The 14,209-nt window shown below is 41.8% G+C and overlaps 1 protein-coding gene across 2 annotated transcripts in view; it reads right to left on the bottom strand.

Annotated features, from left to right (window-relative positions):
- Nucleotides 1-14,209, bottom strand: part of strn3 (striatin, calmodulin binding protein 3) — a 93,488-nt gene that overhangs the window by 28,133 nt on the left and 51,146 nt on the right. For both annotated transcript variants that reach the window (XM_060933918.1, XM_060933917.1), the window contains exons 5-7: nt 12,980-13,156; nt 9,018-9,156; nt 6,768-6,909 (exon numbers count right to left, since the gene is read on the bottom strand). In XM_060933918.1, the coding sequence (XP_060789901.1) occupies nt 6,768-6,909; nt 9,018-9,156; nt 12,980-13,156 (458 nt within the window). The remainder of the gene's footprint in view (nt 1-6,767; nt 6,910-9,017; nt 9,157-12,979; nt 13,157-14,209) is intronic.

Raw genomic sequence — 14,209 nt, 5'->3', positions numbered from 1 at the left:
GAGCAGTCAATAGCATTTTTGCACCTAAAAATACAACACACAGAGAATGGGGACATCAAAATAAAAGTACACAGAAAACCCACACACCGACCAATATTTAAACTGGACTTCCAAACACCCCATAATGCACAAATTATCAGTAGTCAGAACATTACATGAACGCGGAACAATAATCACAGATCCACAGGACAAAGAACAGGAGGAACAACACATACAACACTAGGGCTGCACGATATCAGAAAAATATGCGATATTCGATAACATGACTGAATATCTCGATATTGATATGTATCACGATAATTAAATATATACTGTTTTTCTTACCTCTACTCGCCGTTCTGCCCTGTATCTAGCATTTAAAAAAACACCCAATGCATCGCTTCCATTCCAACATTATTTTTTATTGGAAAAACATGGCTACACCTGCAATGGTGTCCATCAATCATCTTTAAATCTCTTAATTTTTGTGAGCGCAGCAGAAAATGTCTTAAGTTGAAGTAAACAAAAAACTGAAAACTACATTACATTAACATAAAGCATTCAAAATGGCAATTTCAGCGGCTCCCGGGAGATGAAGGTGAGCGACACAGATTCACCATAAACTCAAACACAATCTGTTAATAACACATGCGGGTGAGAGAGCGGTAGTGTGTGTGTGAGGGTGAGAGGTAGTGTGTGTGTGTGAGAGAGAGAGAGCGTGGTTTTATGTTTTTATGCTGCTGTACAGCAGTGTTTGTCCCAGTGAGCCGTCCCACCACTGTTTTACAGGTACACGTCTTGCAAAGTACCTGAGTTTGCAGTACGTCACCCCTCCTGAATCCAAAGTACTTCCAAATAGCAGACGTGCATTTTTTTTTTTTGGAAACTAGTTCCTCCTCACACAAGTTTGTCTCACCACACTTGCTACCGCCTTCCGCCATCACCACGAGGCTTCTACTTGTTTTGCAATAGGGGGCAGAGTTATCCCGCGGCGCTTGTTGACATTCAAATGTGATTGGACGGCACCGAAAAATGCGCCTTTTATCGAAATTTAAGTAATTTTTGCGGTATGTGTATCGCAAACTATGATATCGCGATATCGATACTTTTTCGATATATTGTGCAGCCCTATACAACACGCACTGAAGGCATGTCAATATCCACAGTGGGCAATATCCAAAGGGGCAGAACAGGTCAACAACAACAAAACACAGAAGAAAGAGAAAAAACAAAGCAACAAACAAGAACACAGGGGAGTAGTAATACTGTCATACATCAGAGGAATAACGGAACGCATCCAAAGAGTAATGAGGAAACACAACATCAACACACCTGTCAAACCACACACAACACTCCGTCAGATCCTGGTTCATCCCAAAGACAGAATACATCCGGAAAACAAATGCAACACCATATATGAGATTCCATGCCAATTATGCAATAAAACCTACATCAGGGAGACAGGGAGGAGCTTCACCACAAGGAAAAATGAACATAAAGAGTGTGAAAAGGAGACAGCTACAACACAAACCCGAACAATAAAAGAAAAGGCACAACAGGAAAATTACAAGTCAGCCATAACAGACCACTGCAAAAGAGAAAATCACATTATGGACTGGGGGAATGCCAGAGTCAGCCGCACAGAAGATAATAAACATCAGCGCTGGATCAGGGAGGCCAGGGAGATCCGAAAGCGAAGCCCGAGGACCATCAACCACGATGAGGGAGCATACATGCTCTCCCATACCTGGAGTGCCATCTTGCAGGGGACGAACGGACAGCAGAAGACGTGACCGACCTGTCAAACCAGACAGGAAGGTCACGCTTTCGGAAACATCAGCTGATAAGATGCGTCACCAACAACATCCGGTGACACTCTGAGGAAGACGACAGTCACGTACGTCGAAACATGTCAGGTAAACAAACCTAAAACTAGATGTCTGATAAAAAATTTAAAAAAAAAACCTAACCAAACCTTTTTTTTTTTCCTAAAAACAAATGAATATCAAGCCAACAAGAGGAGGTTAGTTATAAATAAGGATGGGAATCAAGAACTGGTTCCAAAGTGTCCGATTCGTTGGAATCACATGCTTCCGAAGTTACTGATTCCTTTTATCGATGCCAGCATGATTTCCTGACAGTTCTGCATTGCGTCATGTCAAACTACGCCGATACTGGTGGAAAACTGCAACAAGAAGCAGACATGGTGGACAGGAAGACTTGGTCCAAAAAGTGGCTTATAGTGATGCACGGGTCAGGGTTTATTAATCTCCGACCTGTTACGAGAGCCGATGCACAAAAACATGCATTAAATCAACCACTTGGACCTGACGTGCAAACTGACAACTTTAGCCTGTATAGACCCCTTTCACATGACGTCACCGCGCCGCGAGATTTTGTTAGGCGCCATATTGGAAGACCAAGTACATGCACTCACAACATAAAACAAAGTACGAGCGAGAGTAAAGTGACACGATGGATGATAATTCTGGTTATGTGAGTACATTACCAGCTGCAGAAAGGACACGGTATGTGGAGAAACTGGCTGTGATTGATGGGTTTGACCCATATGATAAGACTCGCGGCAAGGGAGAATGGAAACATAAGGAGGACCGGACACCAATTCTGCCATCTGTTTGCTACCCAGACATTGTAAACTATTTGTTGTTTACACCCAGTGCCTACACTCAGTGTTCGAACTATGCCGATATTTTCGGGGGGTCCCTTTTTTTCCCTTGGGGGTGTGTGTGTGTGTGTGTGTGTGTGTGTGTGTGTGTGTGTGTGTGTGTGCGTGCTTGCGCTTGTCTCAGAGCACGGCTCTCCAAACACATGAGAAGCCTTGCGCTTGTCTCGGAGCGCGGATCTCCAAACACATGAGAAGCCTATCTTACGCACATATCACACAGACTCCACACCTCCACACACGCATCGCGTCTGAAGTCATAACTCATCAGGGGAAATCGTGTCCGCATTGGCATGTTTAAAAAAACAACCTTGCGTCAACAATGATACCACACGCAAGAAAAAAAACAGTCAGGCTACTCAACAACTAACCTGGCAGCAGCGAGCAAGCCCCAAACCATCCTAAATTATTATTATTATTAAATTGTAGAAGTCCGGGAGGCTTGCTCCTCATACAGTTATCAACTTGGGGCCACTTTAGCATGTTTTAAATTTGAATTTCTTGCGTTTGCTTACCTCAGTGTCCGCAGATCATGCACAGACTTATCCATTATATCCACAGTTTTTTTGCCAAGTCTCTCACAGGTTTCTTTCAAGTCTACTGTTGGGCCAATAAATCATAAATAAAACAGCTCAGATTTGTTTGTTTAAGTCGTTTGCCACTCCACTTTATTCTCGTGGGTTCACATACCGCTGCCGTTATTTCCCCCTAATCACGAGTTTGTTGGTCTTCCAAAATGGCGCAGGGTCTGTTTACTCCCGGTTTCGGGTGACGTCAGTGAAAGGGGTCTATAGCGATGACCTCCAGATCAAAGATAACATTTTCTTAACAAGCATAATGCAAGGCATAGCCTATTGTATCTTAGACTAATAGCATCTGGATCGAGGCTATTAAACAGATGAATTGCTCCAAATGGTGTGCTTTATTGTTGAACAGTAGGGGTCGACTGATAATCGGCCTGGCCGATATATCGGGCCGATATTCTGCATTTTTAGGGTTATCGGTATCGGCCATAATTTCCACCGATATGCCGATAACATGCCTTTTTGCAGCCATTTTGTTCCTAACGCGACTGTCACTGCACGTCCTTTCCTGCACTCGCCTCTCTGAGTTCAAGAACACGGTCCCGCCCACCACAACATCTGATTTGTTTGGCACAAGAGATGTAGCCAATCGACACGTGTAGCTAAACGCTGTGAACTGTTTCAAGGCGGCCGTATGGGCACTCGGGCAGAAGCAGATCCCACTTCAAGGTAAGGACACGCTGCTTTTGCCACAATAAGTCACAAACACACAAGTTGCAAAAGCACAACATCATTATATGTTTACATTCTTCATCTACTACTCGTTAAAATTGTCCATTTGCATCTGTGTAGCCAGCCAAACTTAGCTTACGGAAGGAAGCACTTGAATTAGCCTACAACCAACTAGTCTCGCTGAAACTACATGTAATGCTTCCTTCACTACAATATAATCCTCCTAAATTGGGAATATTAGGCTTGGGCATTAAAAGCATTAGAATGTAGATGATTACTTGTCAAGTTGTTACATAATAGGGAGTGATAGCTGACTTTATGTTTATGTTTGAGTTTACTTTTTAAAAAATGCTGCAGGCAGCTCCCTACACTTGATTTGTTATATAAAAACTACTTGAAGTTGGTAAGTCTTACTTAGTTCTTAGTGTAAAAGAATCCAGAGTGTATTTTCATTTATTTTCCACTGAAAATGGTGAGCTGTAATATAGTTGGGAGTGATTTATTTTTTTATTGGTGAATATTTATTTTATTTTCTCCTCATTTTATTCTAACTAATGTTTGACTTTATTGTACAAATGCTGCTGGCATCTCCCTGCACAAAATTTCATGTTCAATTTTACAATTAAACATACATTTCATGGATATGAAGGTCTGTGTCAGTGTGTGCTATGTTTAATTTCATGTGAATTATAACGTTTACATTTATCGGTTGCACATATCGGTTATCGGCATCCCAATTCCATAATAATCGGTATCGGCCCTGAAAAAAAAACATAATCGGTTGATCCCTATTGAATAGCAGCAAAATAAGTAATCCTTCATTAAAAGACATAAATACACTCGCACACAAATGATGCATCCTTCATATCTTCAGGGTGAACTTTAACAGAATCGCTCTGAGCCTAGTGCTCGGATGCACTGTTTAGAAAAAGGTTGTTCACAGTTCCAGGATTTAACCCATTTCAACACACAACCTTAACATCACCCATTTTTAACTTTTCTCTGATTAAGCTGGAAATATCAGCATTAGCCTAACTAATGGGCAGCGTGGTGGTGTAGTGGTCATCACTGTCGCCTGACAGCAAGAAGGTTCTGGGTTTGAATCTCGCAGATGATGGAGGCCTTTCTGTGCGGAGTTTGCGTGGGTTTCCTCCGGGTGCTCCGGTTTCCCCCACAGTTCAAAGACATGCAGATTCGGTACAATAGGGCCACTGTAACTGGCGCAAGCTGTAGTGGTTTGTACATATATAGATCTTGCTATGGCAAATCAAATTAAAAAAAAAAAAAACTAGCTGAAAAATAGAAGAAAAAAAAATGAAGCCTAATATTAACCCATGCATCAGTGCATACGTGTTTGTTTTTGAGAGAGAGAGAAGGGGAAGGTGGTTTAGTAACCACAGCCTATTCTATTGCATGCGATTAGGATAGCCTACAACGCAAGTCTATTGCACAGAAAATATATATGTGTGTTATTTACCAGCTGGGAGGTCCGTACCGTGAAATACCGTGACCGAGGTCTTGAAAGTACTGGGCCGAGGTCAGCATTCAAGGCCGAAGTCACGGTATTTCACCATACGGACCGACCTTAAGCTGGTAAATAATATATATATATTTTTTTTCTTTACCAAACTCTAACAGAAAACGAGAGCGCCAGAAAGGGAAAAACGAGCCGAGGCGCCATTCTGAATCCTCATTCATGGCTGTAATGCAAATGGCTTCCTCCTCGGTATACAAGTGCACTTCCGTGGCAGGAAAAAAAAAAAAAAAAAAAAAACATTTTGCCGCCTATGTAGTCCCCTATTTATACAAAATTGAGTCATTCAGGATTCAACCATGGTTTTGCTCGGCGTTAGCAACAGTTAGAGGTTTTTAGCTTTCTCCCGAAATGTTTTCTTTTATTTCGTCTTCCTCAGGGCAGTAAAACTCGCTTTCGCTGTGAACACTGTCGTTATCGCTATCCATGCTGTAAAATTAATGCTATTCTCCTGAGAAATGCGAAAATAAATGTTGACAAAAATTGCTAAAATGTTTGTTGTTGTGAACGAGCGAGTCGCCAGAGGTCTGTATCCAGGGTCCGTAACCGCTCGCCAGCCAATCAGAGCGCAGCATTTGATGGCAACCGGACCACGAAAAAAATAATTCAAAGTTATTTATAACTTTAATTGGAACGCTGCCTTGTCCGTTTTGACCCGACCCACCCTAACCAGCAGTATTTTACTAGTAAACTTAGACAGTTGCTACTGATAGCTCTGAAGCTACAGCCAGCTGCTCAACTCACCCATCAGCTCCCAGCCAGCAAAACCCTTTCGAGCTTATTTTAACATGCTGAAATGTTATTAGGCAAACATTTTACACTGTCATAAAAAAAGCAGCTGTGTCGAGGCTGAAAACCTGTAGGCCTACTCTTTTCCACCCACAGAAAACTGATCAGGAATCGACAAAGAATCGACCGATAATGGCATTGCATCAATAAAATCTTAATTCCCATCCCTAGTTATAAACTTAACACTCACATAATTACAAAAATTTGGCCCTACAAAATTAAAATGTCCTACATGGGCACCATTTACATATTTTTTTGTCTTTAAAGTGGGTCACACGGTGGAGAGAAACCAGAGCTGACAAGCACAAAACACCCTGAAGAATGGTGATGCAGTTTTATGACCTGTGTGAGATTGTGCTGGGAGAGCCAGCCTGTAGACCAAAATATACACAGGAGACGCGCGCACACACACACACACACACACATCAGGATTCCCACGCAAGCCCCCAAAATAACAGCTCGTGTGTGAGACCAAAGTCAGAAGTGTCATTGTGTGGTTAAAGAGGACTCCGTGACAGTCTCTCACCCCACTCTGTACCATCTCCTGAACTGCGAGCCTCGCCGGCCCCCTCACCGTCCTCCGCATTCACCAGGAAATCAAACTCCTTTAGCGCTTCTTCTGTGTCTGCATCGTCGGGAAGATCTGATGCTAAACCCTCGTTCCCCACCTGAGGAAACAAGAGCTCTTATTACCATCATCTTATTGTTAGTTTCAGGATGTCAAGTATAATACAGAGCTGGAATTTCTGAGCGAGGCGGCAGCACGTTTCAGCATGCCTCCATCACAGTAACATCATTTACAATGATGTGTATAGATTTTTACAGAAAGGTCAAATATTGTATAGGGTGTCCCAGATGTCCAAGCATCATATGGTTAACATCCATTTTTGTATTTTTACAGACAGTGATGGGTCTAAGGACGGAAGAATGAATCGAGGTTACTCTACTCAAAGAAATGTGTGTACAGAAAAATGGACAATTTGAGCAAATGAAAGGTTTTGTGTTTGGCCATTTTTGTTCTCGTATGATGCCAACTATTTTTATCTAAAATTCCATTTCAGAGGTTTACTAAGCAACTACAATACAAATTTATTTTCCATATTTTGGACCACAGCATTAAAGCTCATAGGCAACGGTTTTCAATTTATGCACATTTGAAACTTTATATGTTAAAAAACCCTCTGTAATTTTCTTCTGGTCCCAAGAAGTATTGTTAATAAGTAATAATTAAAGTAAGTTAGCGCGGATCGCGGCGAATTTCTGTTAGACGATTTTCGTGACCATTCAGCGCGTGACGTCATTTAAGACAAACAAACCGCTTGAGTTGAGTCCACTTCCGTTTACTTACATTGCTGTTCGGCTTGAGTGCAGACGTGCGTTCGGGGATTTCCAAAGAAAAACCCCATGCCTTATTGTTGCGCAGTGAACTCTAACAACGGGACCGGGTCAGGAAGAAGTTTTTACCGTTTTCCAAGAGAGGAGAAGAGATGGAGAGAGTGGATTGGCTTTTTCCAAAAGAGGAGAAGAGGCGGAGCGAGAGGGTTGGCTTTTTCCGAAAGAGAAGAGGCGGAGTGAGAGGGTTGGCTTTTTCCGAAAGAGGAAACGAGGCGGAGAGAGCGGATTGTGCGCGTGAAGCCAGAGGGTTGTTTTTTTTCCGGAAGAGGAGACGAGGCGGAGAGAGTGGATTGTGCACGTGAAACAAAATCAAGCAGTCAAAGAAGAAACGGAGCAGCAACGCTCAAGCAAAAAGGAGAAGATTGGAGGTAAACATTTTTACTTTTGCTTGCAATTGACAAGTCAAGAATCCTGAGGGATCCTGTACAATCATTGTGGAAATGAGACAAAGGGATATTTCCTCGCTTAGAGTCGGCTATAAATAGTATAATGCCGCGGATGGCAGGCTAATGTAGCCTACCGGCGCACTGTCCAGTAATCGTTCCCTATATCCACTAGGGAGGGCGGTTTTATTATTCTTCAAAAGGGCTCTTATTTAGTATTATGACGAAAGTAAGAATTTATCATAACTACCAGGATAAATCGTTTGGGTGCGAGTCTTGTTGAGGTCCGGGGTCACCGCGATCAGAGTCGGCCGAGTCGCTGTCCGATTCCGAGGCTGCACAGTCAAACCAGTGAGCCACATTCACCGATTGCTTCGCAACGGCCATAGGTTCATACATATACGGTTTCACCTCTCGATATTTAATTTGGAGAGTTCCTACTTCAAAATCGCTATAGATTTCAGACATTTTACACAACCTCTCACGACCAAAGTCCGTACACGTGTGCTCGGTTCACAAGTAAACACAGAACCGCTCCCAGTCTGTTTGGCTTGAATGACGTCAGGACGACGGTCCCCTGGCGGTGAAAGTGCGCATAAGTGAGATGTAAACAAACCTTCGGAAATTGGGCAAAACAGTATATTTTATTCAATTTTAGGGTGCAAATTAGACACCAGGAAGATTGAATTTGCTTTTTGGGTCGTTCTTCTATACAATAAAGTTGATATTCTACGTTTCACCTCCGACCCTTGCCTATGACCTTTAAAACACAGCCTTCACCAATCTTCATAACTTATTATAAAAACCATGGTAGAATTCAATTTTATTTTATTTTTTAACGTGGGGTGAAAATAGTCCGATGGAGTTGTTTTAGTGTCACTCCGTGCATTTAACAGGCATTTCTTTATTTTACACACACCACCAGCAAGGCCAATTTTAAAGCTTAAAGACCAAGAAGAATATCATCCAAGAAACATCCTCACATATAAACAACATACTTTAATTTTGTGCTTCCTTGCTCTTTGTTTATCAGTCCTGTTTGACGCGTCTTCCATAAGGTCGCCTTCTTCGTCCTCCTCATCACTGTCATCAGCGTTTTCTAAGAAGTTAAATGTCTCCAGAACATCTCCTGCATTCCTGTAACACAAGTAAATGAGTGTGCTGACATTATCTCTGTAAAGAGATTTGTGAAGTTTTAATTCCATGTTTTAATCTGTAGCAGCGTACCGTATTCAAAAAGGAAGCCACGGTAGGGGTGGGCGAGCTCTCAATTTTTTTTTTTCCAACCTGGATCAGGTGAACTTATCGCAATTATTTTGATTATGTTGATTTCATGTTGCTGAACAGAAAGCGCAAACTATTTTTCACTTACGCCAACGCACCTTTTCAAAAAGATTTAATAACCTGAGCAAAATGTTTTATTTATTAAATGAAAATCAAGCCAGGATAACGTATTTAAAATGTATAGCCACAGGTAAAAGGCAGCACACCCTCCTTCAATTCTGTTTCAATTCCTCCCTCAATATATACAATAGAGGAGAAACAGCACGATTTTGATGTGCGTGTTGAAACAAAATATAAAATTCCTTGCTAGCATTTTCTGCAAGTGTCATGCTAGCAAGCTGGCTTCCATCACTTCATCCTTTCTACTGGCAGTGCAAAATGCAAACAGAAAAAAGCCCTTAAAAAAAGGTATGTAGCTCCTGCGGCAAGCTTCCTATTGGTTACTTCCTCTCAAAGAGTCCCTCAGTTTGGTCCGAAAGCATCTTCAGTGACATGACCTAGCGCGCGCTCTTTTTTTTTTTTTAATTATTATTAATATCTCTGAGCATTAAATGGTCTGACCTTGGACTAAAATTGCTGGGATGTCCATTCCTGGGAAGACTGGAAACTGTCTTGAAAGCTCTCCATTTGTAATCAATCCTTCTCAATGTAGAATGGTTTTAAATTGTTTGGAGATGGCCTTATAACCCTTCCTAGATTGAGAAGTGCACCCCAGTGCACTAGGACACTAAGGCTACATCCACACGACAACGAGATTTTTTTTTTTTAGCGGGTAAAAAAAAAAAATTATATATCGCGTCCACATGGGCAACGGATCAGTAAAATATCAGGTACATATGGCAACGCAACGCTTGCTGAAAACGATGCAATACACATGCCCCACCTCTACGTGCGCTGTAAGACGGTCCCATCGGAGACACCAGAACAATAGAAGAAGTAGGACGCATGCGCATAAACCCCTTCTTCTACCCGGCGTGAAGCACTCACAGGAACAAACACACAACAACAAGAAGATGGCTGCGACTACGCGACGAAAGACCGACTCTCTTGTCTGGACCGATGATGAGGTGGAGTTACTCCTGCAAGTGACTCTGAACTATAAAACCTCTAAATATCAGGAGAATGTGGACTGGGAGCTAGTCATGTGGTTGTGACGTCATCCTAAACAAATCCGTTCTACTCATCCAGACGACTTTGCAACGGCGCCGTTGCCAGATTTTTCCACTCTGGAAAAAGTTCTCAAAAAATATCGTTTTGGGGCACCCAAAACGCCGGTGCCATGTGGACGCCAGGCCGAAACGATAAGCAATTTTATCGGATTCACCTGAATCCGTTGCCGTGTGGACAGGGCCTAAACTGCCAAAAGGTCTGTTTTTAGTAACAACTTACTGCTAATTACTCTCTATAATACACAGGGCCAAATTACTCAATTCTGATTGGTCAATCAAGGAGGGCTTTTTTTTCCTTAACACGGGGCCGTATTTCTGAAATGCTACTGGCTAGTTTGTTGCTTGGTTACGGTTACAAAAATTAGCAAATTTTGTCAACGAAATGGCTGACTCTGCTGACTCGGCAATGCCACGTTTCGCTATATTTGACGAAGAAATGATAAACCAATTGAAAGCTGCAAGTGAAAATGAAAATACCAAAAAAAGTACGAATTTCTGGCTTTCTGTGTTTAAGAAATGGGCCGCAGAAAGACAAATAAATGACTCTCTAGTGGCATATGAATGCTGTGAGTTAGACAAGGTGCTATCGCAGTTTTATGCAGAAGTGAGGAAAGAAAATGGGGAAAACTACGAACCAGACTCTCTAAAGTAAGGCAGGCAGCATTGGATCGGCATCTAAGACGAGAAATATCCGCGATCGATCCTGAAAGATGTTAAAATCCTGTCCAAAATCCTCGTGTCGTGCTGCCGTGTCATGATGAAAGACGCTTTAGAAACTGATTCAAACGTGCAAGATAGTCTCGCGCCCTGATTGGTTCAGAAAACGTGAATGACAAATGTTGTGAACTTGAATGGCTTCCCAAGTATGAATTTGGCCCTATATATTATAAACAAGTAATCGTATGATTACTCGTAAAATTAAGGATCAATTTCATGAGTGATTTTGAAGTTTTGAAATTGCCCCAGTCAAAACTTCGAACTCACTCATGAAATTAATCCTTAATTTTACTCGGCCCCATACGATTACCTATACTAATGTCTGTGGAAGTAGGAAGGTTGTACTTATTTTTCACCCCCACCTGGTATTTGAATGCAAGTTTACTTTTGGGGGAAAAACAAAAAAAATACATTACTAACCATCAATGTTTTTTTATCTGCTTGGAAAATTGGATTGATAGACAGATGGATAGATAGAGTGTAATTTATAGAAGCTGGTGACGACCACTCTAATGAAATAAAAACAGAATTGAAGGTTGGTACACTTTCTTTTCCCCCATGACAACACATCACCTCTACTGAAGTCTTCAGCGTTTAAAAGTACAGTCAATAGACAAATGAATTAGTTCTTTTGGTACTCTCTGTATGGCTGAGAAATAGTGGTACCAGAAGAATATTTGTGACTCACTAAGTCATAATGAAGATTGATATTTTTATAAGATGCACTCGTTTTCTAATAAGTAGCGCATTTTCAAAGACATTTGCTTACTTCAGTGCCGTTTCTGATTGTGGTGTTTTCACATGCATTCACCATGTTATCTGGATTTCAACATAATCTTTGGGGTGGTCAGAAAATATTCATGTTTCCTCAACACGCCAATCTTGTCTTTGCATATTTTACAACCAACCATTGTCTGCGCCATGTCCATGATGTAAAATTCAGCATCTGAGGGCCTCTGCATGCTCTTGCGACAAGGCTTTCGCAGATAGCTTTTCGCAGACAGTTGTAATTTATCGTTGAGTGGGGAGTAATAGGCGTGCGCGATGTTATTCACCGCCACAACACAAGGGGGCGCCAAGTTGCGAAATCGCTAGGAGTAGTTGGTGGGTGTGGTTAGTGGAGTGTTTATCCTCCGGTTACTTATAATGACTAGAACTGGAGTCGTATAGATGTACGTACTTCCTCGATCAACCGCTCTTCGTGCTGCTCCATCTTCGCTCGTGTTTTTAAAAATGGCGGTCGTGAAAACAAAACAAACCAGGAAAGTAGGGAAGCGGAAGTGCGTGTACAGCGGATGTAGAGTGGACCAATCAGAGCCCTCTTGTCTGCGACGCTGTCTGCGGTGGTCACAATTTTTGGGAGGTGCGCGCAGAGCGTCTGCGAAGGGGGGGGGGTGTGTGCTACGCAGACACCATCCGCGACGCCATCTGCGAGGACTGCCTTGTCAGCATAAATTGGCCTTAACTGATGTTGAACCAACTCCTCCATGTTGCCCTGTTAATTCCTGCAACACTTGCAGGACACCTAAGATAAGGAACTGCCTTTTCTTATTAGGGTTTTTTTTCCCTCTCTGTAGCCTAGGAGACTGTGAACTGGACTAACAAATATAAAGCTGGTTCATAAAACAACTTGGGGTGCCATATCCAAATGTTTTCAGGAAAAGTGATGAAACGTTTTTGGAATCGCAATAAACAGTCTCTCTGTAAAATCAGATCATGGAGGTATTTTATTTGTTCACAATCTATGATCATCATATCATCCACCCTGAAGCCAAGGGATCTTTGAGTACCTCTTCACGTCATGCCCCTTCCTTTTGGCTGGAGATTCTCCTCCATTGAGGATCTGCTCCAGGTTCTTGGTTTCCACTGAACCGTTCTGCTCCGAGCCAGACAACCCCAGTAAAGAGCGCACACGCTGAGACCGCACATCCAGTATTGTGTCTGTGTAACCTACTTCCTGAAGATATCTTGCAATGACAAAAAGGGCAAAATTACTAAACAAAAACAATTAAATATCACCTTTTACAACATAAGCCACAGCTATATGCGCTATATTTTAATGGAACTTAATCATTTACATATATCTGACATGTAGGATTGGCTAAATCAAAGTTAAAATAATCATGCATAATAGTTCACTGCATCTTTCACATGCATCTGGCTTTCAACACAATCTTTGGGGTGGTTAGAACATTTTCTCATGTACAACAGTCAAGATTCTTCTTAACCCTTTGGGGTCGAGAGCTTCGCCGGTGAAGCTCGGCAGGTTTAGAATGAGTAGGTCGTGTATTTAGATAAATCTCTTTGCGCATTTTTAATCATACAAGCATGATAAACATATTGACAGAAACTTTATACTTTCCTATGTGCACACTGCCAAATAATATTATAGTTTTTAAATTACCTCAATTAGATGAAACATAAAACCTGCCACTTTACTCAGTCACACCGGAGTCGGAGCGCTGGGCGCCCACTTACACATTCACAGGGTAACGGCATGATAATCACCTTCACTCTTTCGGTTCCAATTGGTTTCTTTTTTTGCGGTGGGAACGCCCACCGTAAACAGGATAAAATCTGTCAGCCAAAGTTTAGGCTGTTTGGAGGTAAAAACTTGATGGCACACAGATTTTATGCGCTTCGGATGATTCAGGACAGCGATTCAATTCAATCTTGAGAACTGCGACACTGATGAGCAGTGCCCTTTTTTTCTTTTTAAACTTGGACTCGATCCAGCCGAAGATCAACTCGAGTAAGTGTAAATATTTCTTATACGCATATGAAGCATATCGGTTAAAATGTGTGCACGCTGTAATGCATACACAGGAAAAACGACTGAGCAAAATAGTAGTTAATTTTGCTCTACCTTGAGTTGAGAGAGTAAAATTTGGAGTGGGAGCAAAACTACAGAGTAATTGTGTAACAGAGTAGGTTGGGGCTCTGAACTGAGTAAAATAGTACAACAGTTAATTTCAAGACACAATGAACAGAGTCAAATACCAAAATAAAGTCAGATACCA

The sequence above is a fragment of the Neoarius graeffei genome, chromosome 11, assembly GCF_027579695.1.
Source record: "Neoarius graeffei isolate fNeoGra1 chromosome 11, fNeoGra1.pri, whole genome shotgun sequence".
Classification (NCBI taxonomy): domain Eukaryota; kingdom Metazoa; phylum Chordata; class Actinopteri; order Siluriformes; family Ariidae; genus Neoarius; species Neoarius graeffei.
The sequence above is the reverse complement of the archived record's forward strand: the minus strand, read 5'-3'. Positions and strand labels throughout refer to the sequence as shown.